Source organism: Otolemur garnettii, unplaced genomic scaffold (assembly GCF_000181295.1).
Source record: "Otolemur garnettii isolate 467f Iridium unplaced genomic scaffold, OtoGar3 scaffold00078, whole genome shotgun sequence".
Taxonomy (NCBI): Eukaryota; Metazoa; Chordata; class Mammalia; order Primates; family Galagidae; genus Otolemur; species Otolemur garnettii.
In genome coordinates, this window is record NW_003852473.1 from 9,348,179 (window position 1) to 9,362,277 (window position 14,099).

General features: G+C 40.9%; 1 protein-coding gene across 5 annotated transcripts in view; it reads left to right on the top strand.

Annotated features, from left to right (window-relative positions):
- Positions 1–14,099, top strand: part of PLD1 (phospholipase D1) — a 301,656-nt gene that overhangs the window by 163,661 nt on the left and 123,896 nt on the right. For 4 of the 5 annotated variants that reach the window (XM_023515750.1, XM_012807919.2, XM_023515752.1 and 1 more), the window contains exons 13-17: positions 1,555–1,665; positions 5,040–5,240; positions 6,218–6,431; positions 12,503–12,631; positions 13,614–13,732. In XM_023515750.1, coding sequence (XP_023371518.1) covers positions 1,555–1,665; positions 5,040–5,240; positions 6,218–6,431; positions 12,503–12,631; positions 13,614–13,732 — 774 coding nt within the window. Of the gene's footprint in view, positions 1–1,554; positions 1,666–5,039; positions 5,241–6,217; positions 6,432–7,000; positions 7,115–12,502; positions 12,632–13,613; positions 13,733–14,099 lie in introns of all 5 variants that reach the window. The other variant, XM_003794294.3, reaches the window with a different exon arrangement.

A 14,099-nucleotide genomic window follows, 5' to 3' on the forward strand; every position in this document is an offset into this window, starting at 1 on the left:
GGGGGTCCGTGCACGTGAGCATGGAGGGGGAGGAGCCTTGTGGTGTGGGTTGGAGGGGGTCCATGCACGTGAATATGAAGGGGGAGGAGGCTTGTGCTGTGGGTTGGAGGGGGGTCCATGCACATGAGCAGGGAGGGGGAGGAGGCTTGTGGTGTGGGTTGGAGGGGGGTCCATGCACGTGAGCAGGGAGGGGGAGGAGCCCTGTGGTGTGGGGAACGTTACCCTGGGCGAGAAGTCTGTAACCAGCCAGAGCTAGGATGGAAATTACTAGTCTTTTCTGTATTGCCAGCTGGTGACATTGCCTGTTTGATGATTAACACCAATGATGGTTTTGATACAGCATGTTAAGAGTCCCCCAGGCACTTTTGATTTAGTTTGACCTGGTGATTTAGTTTGATAAACTATCACATTTTTAATAGTTCATAATAGGCTTGACAATTTTCTTTTCGATCAAAGGTTTATGGATAGATCAATGTTAATTTGTATGTCTGTTTTATACTAAGCCTCTGCTAAAACTCAGGCATTTTTGAATACTAGACAGCTTACTTTTAAAGAAGTCTTTTCACTAGTGAAATAAGTATTCATGATCTAATTTTGAATTACAAGTATGTACCAACACATTCATCTTTGAAAATTAAGAAATTTTCTCCACTTAAATAGCTTTTCTCAATGAAGATAAATTTTATGACTACTCCAATTGCCCTGGGCATCTCTTCATGTGCATCTTTTGTAATGTCCCTTATAATAAACTAGTAAATGTTTTAAAATAAAAAAAAAATGCTGCTGAAACATTTAAGGGATATTTAGCCTAATTTGCTGCTTCAAAGTTTCTTATCACTGTTATTTCAGCTAATTGAGGTACAATGTTAAATAAACACACAGAAAACTCTAATCTTGTAACCTTGCAGGCCAGTTGGTCAAAACTCAAAAATCAGGTCAATGACAAGTGTTTGGGAATGTTAAAAGCTGTACAACTATCCAACACTTTCGTCCTGGATCTATAATTAGTCAAATGTTGACACTCTTTCTTGTGATAAGTTGTAAAAATGAAAGGGAGATAAATTTTTATTTTTGACATTTGTGTTTCAGTGCACACTTATGTGTCACCTCTTCATATGGCTTTTTTTTTCCTTTTTCTTTTTCTTTTTTTTTTGAGACAGAGTCTCACTCTGTCACCCTGGGTATAGTACCATGGCATTACAGCTCACAGTGACCCCAACATCCTGAGCTCAAAGCATTCTTCTGCCTCAGCTTCCTAAGTAGCTGGGACTACAGGCACCTGCCACGACGCCCAGCTAGTTTTTCTATTTTTAGTAGAGACAGGGTCTCACTCTTGCTCAGGCTGGTCTTGAACTCCTGAGCTCAAGCAACCTACCTGCCTCAGCCTCCCAGGGTGCTCAGATTACAGGTGTGCCCAGCCATCTTTTTTCTTTAAATATTTTATTGTACTTGTTTATAAAAAAAAAAGTCAGAAAGTCCAGTGCAGAGAAGGGAGAAAAAAAACAGATATCACAGCTTCCTTTCAAGATGCTCCCTGTGCTTTCTTTGTGACAGCAACAAGGGGTGAGGATCTTCATCATGCTGTACAAAGAGGTGGAACTTGCTCTTGGAATCAACAGCGAGTACAGCAAGAGGACGTTAATGAGTCTGCACCCCAACATAAAGGTACTCAGGTCAATCCTGGTGGCCAGTGTTTTTTCTGTATTATTCTGCAGGAGGTTTTCATGTATGTTTTGCTGTGGACAGTGATAATCTGTAGAATTCCCTTGTGTATTTGCTCAGAAATAAAACAAAATGTTATACAGGATATCCCAAAGGTCACCATCATCACTCATAGGAAAAATTAATATACTACATTATATTTTATGTGTTTTATATTTATATATCAACACGTGGAGAAATATTTCATAAGATTTTGTAAATAAAGGTACAATTAGGTACAATTTCCCATTTTCCTGATGCATCTTTGGGACTCCCTGTATGTTCTCATTAGACTCCCTACATTGATGGGAATTGGCAATCACATTTTTGTTTCTCTGACTCTGATAATTGAAGGTGACAGTTTAGCCAAGAAAACTCTGTTTTAATATTCAAGAGCCTTATGAAGTGCTCACACTTCTCATTAGGGCCATCCTAGAACTTCTTAGATGTGGTCGCTCTGTGACATCCCCATCACTGATAGCAGCAGAAAGATCTTCTGAAGGATTTAAAGTACTTCTTATTTTCCTTGGAAATCAGTAGAACTTAGCATAAAACTTAAAACTTATCAGTAGATATTACCCATTGTGGTAGAAAACTTAATGTATTACTAAATCTTCAGCAAACTTAAAACATGTAACAATTGCATATTTCACTTGGTTAAAAAAAATGAAAATGATTTTCTCCCAGAGAATGAGTTATTGAGTTTCATTATTACTAAACATTATTCATTCACCAATTTTCTATCACATACCTTCCAAGGATATAATTTTGTGACACCCACAACTGAAAGGGGAGAGGATGGAGCAGTGGAAAGAGTGGCGTTTGCATGCTATTGGAGTTAAGCTGGCATAAATTCAAATTGCAGTCTTACAGCTGTGGGATGTTAAAGGTAATATCCATCATACCCACAAAAAGAAATAGCTATAGAATATACACACAAGGAAATGAGAAAAGAATTTAAACATTTCACTATAAAAACATCAACTAAACATAAAAGAAGATAGAAGTACAGGAAATGAGGGACTAAAACAGCTGTAAGGCTTATAGAAAACAAATACCAAAATGATAGTAATAAGTCCCAGCCTATCAGTAATTACTTTAAATGTAAATGGATTGAACTCTCTAATCAAAAGACAGTGATTGGTAGAATGGACTTATTCTTATAAAAACATGAACCCTCTATGTGGTATCTACAAGGGACTTGCCCTAGATGCAAAGACACAAAGTAGGAAGGGAAAGATGGAAGGGATATTCCACATAAGTAGTAACCAAAAGAGAGTAGAAGTGGCTAAACTAATATTAGGCAAAGGAGATTTTAAGGTAAAAAAGATTACAAGAGACAAAGAAGGACATTATGTATTAATAAAAGGTTATATTCCTCAGGAGGATATAAAATTATAAACATTGATGTGCCTAAAAACAGACCATCAAAATACATGAAGTAAAAACTGACAGGATTGAAGGGATAAGAAGATAGTTTCACAGAAACAGTTGGAGACTTCCACACTCCACACTCAATAATGGATAGAACAACCAGACAGAAGGAAATAAAGAATCTGAACATTGGAATAAACAAATTAGACCCAATGGACATGTGCAGGACGTCCTACCCAGTAACGACAAGACACATCACCTTCTCGTGTGCATATGGGGCATTTTCCAGGAAAGACCATCTGTTAGCCTGTAAAATAAGTTCTAATAGATTTTAAAAGGTAGGTATCATACAAATATCTGTCTGAGTATAAAAGGATAAAGTTAAAAACCAGTAACAGAACAAAAACTAGATAATTCACAGATTTGTGGGAATTAACACACTGTTAAACAATGGATCAAAGATAAATCACAAGGAAAATAGCAAATACCTACATCCAAACGAAAATGAAATAATACACCAAAATTTGGCACATCTCAAAAGCAATCCAAAGGGGAGCATTTATAAATATAAATAACTTTGCAACTTTAGAAACTAGAAAAAGAAGAACAAGCTAAGCCTAAGACTAGCAGAAGAAAGGAAATTAGGGGAACTAGAATATCAAGGAAACCAAAGGTCGGTTCTTTGAAAAGATCAACAATTGACAGAAGACTCAAGTTAGCTAAAATCAGGAATGAAAGTGGGGGCAATTACTACCATTTATACAGAAATAAAAAGGATCCTAAGAGATTAAACAGTTGTACAACAACAAATAGACAATCTAAACAGCCCTACAACTAGTAAAGAAACTGATTAGCAATTAAAAATGTCCAATGGAAGAAAAGTCCAGTTGCTGAGAGCTTCACCAGTTAATTCTGCCACACACGAAGGACAGCTGACAACAATCATTCTTAAACTTCTTCAAAACCTGAAGAGGAGGAAAGACTCTCTAACTCATTAAGCATATTCTTGAAAATAGTTAAGGTAGTAAATTTATGTTATGTGTATCTTACCACAATTTAAAAAAGTGTTATTTTAAAAAGTAGTCGCTGAAGTTTTTGTTATTGTTCTACTAAAAGGCATATGAAAATAGAATAGGTCAGCCTAGGGTCATTTGGAGAATTCTATTTGAAAGCAGGAGGTTACTAGCTTCTCAAAGTAACTTTTAAATAAAGAGCTAACAAAAGATCCATATGTCTATATTTGTATGCTTCCTAATTCAACCCAATAGCTGTCAAGATATCAATATATGGCTTGGTGCCTGTGGCTCAAGTGGCTAAGGCGCCAGCCACATACACCTAAGGTGGCGGGTTCGAATCTAGCCTGGACCCACCAAACAACAATGACGGCTGCAACCAAAAAATAGCTGGGCGTTGTGGCGGGCGCCTGTGGTCCCAGCTACTTGGGAGGCTGAGGCAGGAGACTCGCTTGAGCCCAGGAGTTGGAGGTTGCTGTGAGCTATGAAGCCACGGCACTCTACCCAGGGGGACAGCTTGAGGCTCTGTCTCAACAAAAAGAAAGATATCAATATATGACAATTATTTTAAAATTCCCAGAGATAAATATTGGTTAAATACTTTTATAGTTTATTTTTAATACCAAATACAGCACATTCTTTGTAGGAGGAAGAGGAGCCAGCTATGAGATTGAGCTGACTTCCATCTAATGTGTCACCAGACTTCAAGCTAAATGGCACTGCCCCCCAAATGCAGTGTCTGGGTCGTGGTTTTGAGAAGTAAATAGGGGTCTTCCTGTGCTCAGCACTGAGAATAAAGTGAGAAGTTGGGAGATTTTCATTGGTGTACACATTGCACTTTCTGTTATTTGAATTGTAGGAAATGCATTCAGGAGGAAAGCAGACCTGTTTTATTCTGTGAGGAAGGACATTTTTAAAGCATGTGTCACAGTGGGCATTTTCCTTCTCAAGGTGATGAGGCATCCAGACCATGTATCCTCTAGCGTCTATCTGTGGGCTCATCATGAGAAGCTTGTCATCATCGACCAGTCAGTGGCCTTTGTTGGAGGGATTGACCTGGCATATGGGAGGTGGGACGACCACGAGCACAGGCTCACGGACGTGGGCAGCGTGAAGCGGGTCACTTCAGGAGCCCCTTTGGGCTCCCTCCCGGTATGTAAACTTCCTTACATGGGACTGCATGAAATGATCGTAATCTATGTGTGCGGGAGGTATTAGCAGCATGACCAACTGATTGATTGAACAAGAGTTGGTGCCTCCCTGGAGGGAAAGAGCATTGAGTTGAAGGTGAGACAGATCTAGTTCAAACACCAGCTTCACTGCCCAGATCTGGGGCTCAACCCCACTTAGTCTGTTTCTTCTGTTGCAGGAAGAGAAAATAGATCCCATAGGCCATCTGCTATCTCATCGCTCCTCTGTTTTCCATTAAAATTGAAGATTTTCCATTTGAAAGAAAGTTCATAAACAAAATTGTCGTGTGACAATAAAGATTTAGATTAAATAACAGTAAAAAGCTTATTGGAATTAGCTGCCACAGTTTCAGAGGTTTTTGACTTAAAGACATACAAAAACAGCATCCTTCAGTGTGGGGTCATTTAGAGGGAATTCTATTTAAGCAAAATGTGAGTAACTTCTCAAAGTACCTTTAAATTAAGAACTTGTCAGAATGTCTGTGTATCAGTCTGCTTGTTATTTTAATTCAGTGGCTGACAAAATATGAATATAATTACTAAAGACTGTAGGCTCCATTTCATTTACTTCTGGACATGTTGGTGAGTTCTGGGAAAATAGCAATTGAGTGAGTAGATAACAGAGAAAATGATCAGAGAAGAAACACCCTTCACTTAATGTTTATCAGGGAAAGACCTTCCAGGGCTCCACAGTGACTAATTGTATTTGAGATTTGTGTGAAAAGGTTAATTGAAATTGAATGTTAAGAAAGTGCCCATGGTGCCGCTCCTGGTGTTCTTTTGGTAGTGTTTAGGTAGCTCACAGGATCTTCAGACATTCCTGCATGTCTGTCCCAGGGACATCATTTGTAAACATTGATTGTCCCTCTGCTCTGCTTGAATGACAGAAGCACAATGCAGCATATCTTATGCACTTTAAAAAAATTATAATTTTCTCAGGCTGCGACATCAGAGTCTATGGAATCCTTACACCCCAAAGATAAAAATGAACCTAATAAAAGTCTGCCCATCCTGAAGAGTGCTGATGACATAGATTCCAGACTGAAAGGAGCAGGAAAGCCCCGGAAGCCTTCCAGATTCAGCCTCTACAGGCAGCTCTACCAGCGCCACCTGCAGGACACAGACAGTGTCACCAGCATGGACAGCGCCTCCAGTAAGTCACGACTTTCCTGGAACTTGTCTCAGCCATACTCTGCTCCCCCAGAGCCAGACACTGTATGCCTGGTTTGAACCTCTCTCTATAATGAAGTAGCAGGAGCAGGGTTGAAAGGTCTCTGTATCACCCTGTCAAGATCATGCCATGTCATGGCTTTGTTTGCCTGACTTAGAACAGGTTTTATTTTATTTACATAAAACAGTCATAACAACCACAATTCATGTTTCCAGTGGTAGCAGAATGACTCTGAAATATGCCAGCCTGTAAAGGAAAATGAAAAGTATTAGATGTACTTTATAAAATATTTTTAGAGGAAATTTCATGTCTCTTTCCATCAAGCTTATGTCGTTAAATATAAGATTTTCTGCATCTTATAAATTTGCTAGTCTTTTTAAATCTGTCTCTAAAGGCCTTCAACTTTCTGTTGCACAGAGTCTTATGAGTGATTTTATAGTCCTGTCTGGTTGTAAAAATGATCAACTTTGCTTTTCAGTCTAGAAAAGTTGATATATGTATGTATATATATGTATTTCTTGGTTGAAAACAGAACATCTCAATTTCTCCAGGTTATTTTAATCACTGTAGAAGTCATCAGAATTTAATCCATGGTCTAAAACCCCACTTCAGACTCTTTCGCCCTTGCAGTGAGTCTGAGCAGGGGCTTTCTGGACCCAGAGCTGGTAAGTGCTGTGTGAGGTGCAGAGCCTCCGTGAGCTGTAGCTTCTGTCATGTCTGCCACGTGGGTGTAGTGTGTCCAGGCTGTTTTTGTGTTGTGCGGTTTTCATGCCGTTTGTGTGCTGAGAGCCTGCTCTATGCAAAGTTCTGGGTCCTACACCTGACCCCCGCTTCCTGAGAACCTACCCTCCAGCAGTAAAGGTGAAATACACCTGTCACAGAAGAGTGCCCAGTAAGTGCAGCTGCGCAGGGCTGCATGGGACCTGCAGGGGGTGGGGTGGGGAGGACTTCCTCTGAGACTATCACAGCACATGCAGCTGCGCAGTGCTGTGAAGGAGCTGCAGGGGGAGGGCTTCCTCAGAGTCCATGGCGGCACATGCAGCGACTCAGTGCTGCACGGGAGCTGCGGGGGTGGGGGAGGGTGGGGGGGTGGGGCTTCCTCTGAGACCATTCAGAGAGACTTTCAGAGGAAGGCCATTTGGTTGGCCTGGAAGTAACTTGATTGGAATAGGAAGATATTGCAGGTCAAGGAGGCGTGTTGAGCAGAGGTGCTGTGATGGGAAGGTTCCATCTGCTTTGACAGGTTAGAAAACACATCATTCAGCTAAGATATGGTTTTTGATGTGAAACTAGGAAGATACACGACAGTTATATTGGGAGTTAGAACTTTATTTTGTTCAAAATCTGGAAGGCCCTTTAATGGGTGGTATCACACATGCTCTGTGAATCTTCAGTGATTATAATCTAGTAGACTTTTATAAGACGATACTTGAATAAATCAGAGTACAGATTATGGTGAATTAATTAGAGCCCAAAGCCTTATGAAGAAGTATTCTGCAACTGATGAGGCATAGGACAGCATAATCTTCGTAATAAATACTGACTATAGGAAAATTATTCAGTGATGTTTACTGTGTGCAGGCTCTGTCGCTGCCCGAGGGCATGCTATGCTTGGAGTAACACCATCTTCTTACACATGAGGAGTGTGAGAAACTCAGAGATGGTGAGTGACTTGCCAAGTGAAGTTTCAGCTCTTCAGGCTCCAGTACTCAGGATTCAGATATGTGATTCAGGAGGAATACAGGTCACTGCATCATGACCTTTGGCTAGAAACCAAGGCCAAGCTTCTCATGTACTGTTGAGGAAATGAGGGAGTTAGGGTCCAGCTAACATGCCTGTATGTGAGCCACTTGTGGCTAACAGGTGCTAGTAAACCTCGTAAGTTAAGCTGCTTAGTGGTTCCCAGCATTCTTTAGTCTAGGGACCCTGTGTTTTACAAAATGCATTAGTTAACTACAGGTAGTGAATTAAAGCTCTAATGTAACTGTTGTACAAATCTGCATTTTGTACATCATCATGACATTGTTACACATTTTAAGATGAAGAACACATCTGAGGAGACATTGTATTTGTTGGGCAAGTGCTCGATGCATGTGTACATTTGGGGATGGCCTCAGTGATTCCTGTGCTCAGCAGCGCCGTCCTGGGAGCCAGGAAGCCTCTGGGAAGTGCAGAGAGCCAGGTGAGGTTGCACACAGTTGCAGATGTCAGAGGTAAAGGGTTATAAACAGGCACAGAGAGTGCCTTGTAATTCTAGTGTGTGCCTTTGCTGCTTTAGAATTGGAGTTGAGGGGTCCAAATTATGACCGAACACTGCTAACAGTAGGACTAGGCACAAGCAGGAAAAGATGTGAGTTGGGTGCTGAGTATGCTGAGTGACTATGCAGGCTCAGACTCACAGGATGGTACCCAGTTGCTGGAAGATACTGACAGTCATGGTCTTCTGCTGTTGACCAAAAGCATCCTTGACATCTGCTCACAGCCCCTCACTAATGAACTGCAGCACTATTGACAGGCAGAACAAGAGAAATCCTGAATGTCCGTGAGTGAGGAATGGTGTGGGACATAGTGAAGGGTTAATTCCTTTGATAGAATTGAGCAACTATTAAAATCTGTAATTAGGGATATAAAAATAGATGTAGAAGATTTATTTATTTAATAAGATATTCATAGAGATCCCGTGACACTCTGGTCACTCTTCTGGGTGTTAGAGATGTAGCCAGCAAAACAGATGAAATGCAGTTCTCTGGGTGTGGGACAAAGGAGGAACTGTGGGTACAAATAGAAGGTCAGACATGCAGTATGAGTTTTCCCAGAGAACAGCAGCAGGATGCAGAAAGGCAGAGGGGAGGGGTCGCTGTCTTCCAGAGAGCTGTCAGAGAACACTTCTTTAATGGGGTCAGTTTCCAACAGAGATCAAAGGAAGAACTGTCAGGGAGAGGACACCCCAGACAGGACAGTGACTGTACAGGGTATGAGGTGGGAGGTCTGAGTGTGCCCAAGCTGTGGCTGCAGTGAGGGGGTAGGGGCAGATAACAGGAGCAAACCTCGGGGGTGGGCCTGGGCTTGCATGCAGCCTTGTGGACATTGCTAAGAATTTTGTCTTTACATTAGTAGGAAGGCATCAGATGGTCCTGTGCAAAGGGCAGACCAAAGTCTGACTTATATTTCAACAGGACCATCCTTCAGAACAGACCAGGGTGGCAAATGGTGGCCATGCCAGTATTGAATATACTTTGAGGGTCAGGCTGACAGCATTTGCTGATGCTCTGACATGGGGGTGAGAGATGGGGAAGATGCCAAGTCTTTGGCCCCATTGAAAAGGTGGGATTTCTATGAGCTGAAATGGGAAGACTGTGGGAGGAACAGGGAAGAGGAGTTTGAGGATGATTGTCATTATCAGAATATGCATCTGAGAGGCTAATGAAGGGTGATAAGTGATGCTAATTTGTTAGGAAAAGTAGAACTTGAGGTGACTTTTTCCCATATTGTTGGTACTGTTTTCATATTGCTTTTATAGTCAAACATAAATACAAATTTAATTTTTTATTATGAAAAATGTTAATTTACTTTTAAAAAGCCAAATTATGGGATAGTCCTTCTACAGCAGTACTCCCCAAACTCTCTTTCCCAGCCCTGAAGTTTCTGGAAGGCTCTGAGGACACTGAAGTAGGTGGCAGCAAGTCCTTCCCGCTGCTTCATTGCCCACTTCAACCAGAATATTCCCGTTCACATCCTTTGTGTATATTGTAGTTCCTTAGGAATTAGTTTTAAAAAACCATAAAAGGTAAGGTTCTGTAAAAGTAATGAAAGAAGTTTGAAGAACAAGGCTGTATATTTAACTTGTGTCATGACATAAACTCATGTTGCCTTATAAAACTTCAAACCCAAATTAAGCGTGGAGTAGCTCTTCACTGGGAATCTAAGCTGAATATTATCTCGAGCTAATAATTTCCTTTTCCTGTGGATGTGAACAGGATAGTTTGTCTGTGGTGTCAGTGTCACCTGACTGCAGACAGTCATGCTGTCTAGGCTCCTGTAAACCTTCTTTGTGATACACCAACACCAGTGCAGAGTGTGCACATGAGATTACTGTGGTTTCTAAACAAAACTACACTAAAAATGTGGCTAGCAACCATGGTAGACTTTTGTAATATATATTTTAACTCAAAATCACTCAGCTATCATCAAAACTTTTTTTCTTTTTAGAATTATGTAGGAAGAGAGAAAATGTTGGAATGACATTATTTTGCTTATGTTATCTATTTTTAAAGGGTTGAATTTCATTCTTCTTATATTCAGCAATTGTTTGCTGATCTTTTCCCTTTAAGCAATTTAAATAGATAAGTGAGGGGGAAATTATTTTTGCAATTTTAGTTGAGACAGGCTTTTCAAATTTGAATATCTAATCATAAGGGATGAGGAATAGTACATTAAGCCACTTCTAAATTCAGTTCTCAGGGATACAGTGGGATGTATGAGACTCACTTTGTGTTGTCAAAAATCTTATATCTAATGGATGAGCATTAGATTTAAATATTTGACAAGCCAGGTACCTTAATAAGTCATCAAGGGAAAATACTGCTGCTGCCAGGAGTCATCAGTGGAGCCGTTGCCACAGATGTAATACAAGTCCATAGACCCTTATCCACAATTCCAAAATCTGAACAGTTCTGAAAACCAAAAGATTTTTTAAATATAACTCATTGGGGACCTGTATTGGGACTGTCCTTGAACATAGGTGGTAATTTAGTAGGTAGAGACTAAGAAGGGAGAAAAACAGACAGTTCAGGCAGATATTACATCTTAAGGTAGGAATATAGGAAATGCCAAAAGTGTTTATTTCTGCACCTCAGACCTGAGTGTAGAATGCGGTGAGTACACAGAGATCTATAATCTTTTGTACAAAGCCCTTGGGATCAGATGCACTTCAGAAACCAGAAGGTTCTGGATTTTAGAGAGGTAATGCAGGACTCATGCCCTGTTATACTCATCATGTTATATATACTCCCAGAAAGGTCCAGGAGACACCTGGAATGCAAGCAAACCACTTACATTTGTGTAGCACCAAGTGAGATCAGTAAAGATAACAAATCCGTTCTTGTCAACCCAGTCCTCTCGCTGGCAACTGCAGGCAGTAACCTTTATTCATTCCACAGGTGTTTTGCATCCAGTGTGTCTTTGTTACACTCCTCTCTGTGCCTGTGCTGGTCTGTGGTCAGTAGTTCCACTGGTCTTCCCACTTCATTGATTTTGTGGTCAATGTATTTCCCAGTATATAAATTATTTTACTCAAAGTATTTGCCCTTAAGTAAAGTGGTCCTGGCAAGTTCTTTGTGAAATGCTACTGTAGATTGCTGCTTTTGTGCCTGTATCATAAGCTTCTGTCTGTCATTGTTATAATTTTTATGAATATCATTTATGAGGATGGGAATATAGGATGTTAGAGCCCAAAAGAGCTTAGCTGTTGTCTAGGTCACATTCTTCCTTTTACACATGAATTTCTGACCCAAAAAGTTGAATCTCACTGTCACTTAGCTAGTTAGTTCCAGGGCCAGAACATGGACTGTCCTCAATTGAGGTCTTTGCTTTATGAGACATAAAAGACAGAATTATGCATCAGGTGTGCGTTGCGCTGGCTGAGGAAAGAGGAGTAGCATGGGGACTCTGTTGCCTCTGCATGGCAGGCTTCTCCCCTCCCCTGGCTTCCTGCTTCCTCACAGACCTGCCTCATGAGTTCTTTATTCACATTATTCTGTGCTGGTCCTCTAGTGATCTGGTAGGTGGGGAGAATAAGCTGCTCAGCTGCCTTTGAAGGTCAAATTTTATTGTCTGATGGTGAACCTTGTGATAGCCCCAAGCACACACTGAGAATAAATCCATATGAGTCATAAACCCTTGCTAGCCCACAGCCTCTGTCAGAATGGATGGATGCTGCCTTAGGAGTCTGAAGAAAGGGAGAAGTTTTTAGATGTTTAATAAGTGAGAGCTAAGCCTTGCTGTCTGGGGCCCACCTGCTCCACAGCCTCTGAGGGGGTCTGCTGCATTCACAGATACTGGCTCCATCCGTAGTTTACAGACAGGCGTGGGAGAGCTGCATGGGGAGACCAGATTCTGGCACGGAAAGGACTACTGCAATTTCGTCTTCAAAGACTGGGTTCAGCTTGATAAGCCTTTTGCTGGTGAGTAAGATGCTGGTGGCATTTTTCTTTTTCTTTTGTGCATCTCAGCAAGTATGCATGTGTATGATCTAAATGCCTTTTGTTTTACTTTGTTCTTAATTTTGAAAATTTGGTAAAATTTTGGAGACATGATTTAATCATTAGTCTTAAACTTAAGGACCTTTCCTTGTAGTTACAGTAGGAAAAGAACAAAACAGAGCTGAGCTGGTGAAACCTCCAGGTTTCCTATAGGCCAGTGATTTTCAGTGGGTATGCTGTGGTACACTGGTGTGGCATGAGAGGATCATAGGTGTGGTATGACAATTTTTAAAGATCATTAATGAAATGATGGGTATGCTGTGGTACACTGGTGTGGCATGAGGATCGTAGGTGTGGTATGACAATTTTTAAAGATCATTAATGAAATTTTTTTGAAAGAAGTTCAAAGCATAGTAAATATATCCTTTTTTTCACTCTTTTTTTTTGATCAGCATAATTAAGATGTGTTGTGGAAATTTAACTATAGGTTCAGTGTGCCATGAGATTAAAAAAGGTTGAAAGACACTGCTTTAGGCATATTTGGGGGATAATAATATATAATTCTCCAGTATGGAGCCTTTCTTTGATCACCTTAGTTTCTTTCTATCATCTCCGTTTTCCAGCATTGGAAGGGCATATTTTCAGATTATCATTGTGCATAAAATGCCTAAAGAAGATACAGATGGCACTGCCTGCTGCTGTTACAACAGGATGAGGAAATATGTATATAGTGTCAAGTACACAGCCTTCAATAATCTGTACCACTCCTGTCATGCTTTGTCCAGTGATCCTCTAATCTAATTGCAGCAGAAATAGATTTGATGCTTGTTGTTCTACCCAAGCCAAGAAATACACATGGAATAGACAGTGTCATGTTTCCTTTTACAAATCATAGCTGGAGCCAGAGGGCTTCTGTCCCCAGAACAAAGTTAATGACTGATTTTTTCCTGGTGCCCCTGGACAGATTTCATTGACAGGTACTCCACGCCCCGGATGCCGTGGCATGACATTGCCTCTGTAGTCCATGGGAAGGCTGCACGTGACGTGGCACGCCACTTCATCCAGCGCTGGAACTTCACGAAGGTACTGGATGTGGCTTCGATGACTCAGCCCATCGGAAGAGAGGCAGGGCTAGATGGAGGAGGAGTCCTGAGGGGGTATAAGGGGCTTGCTGCCTCAGCCATGCCACCTGACTGCTGTTGGTGGGCATCATCGTCATTGTTACTGGCTGGGCCTCTAAACAAAAAAAAGAAACATCCCTGAACTTTTGCATTACAGACAATTCAGAATGTGGAGGGGTAGACCTCAGGGCCTGTCAGTTTAGTCCTTTTGATGTCTCTTAGTATTGGTTAAGCATATAAGATTCTGTAGCAAACTGTGGCCTCAGCAAGTCATTCGGACTCACTGAGCTTCATGCTCTCATCTTTATGTTGGGAGAGAGCTTTATGTT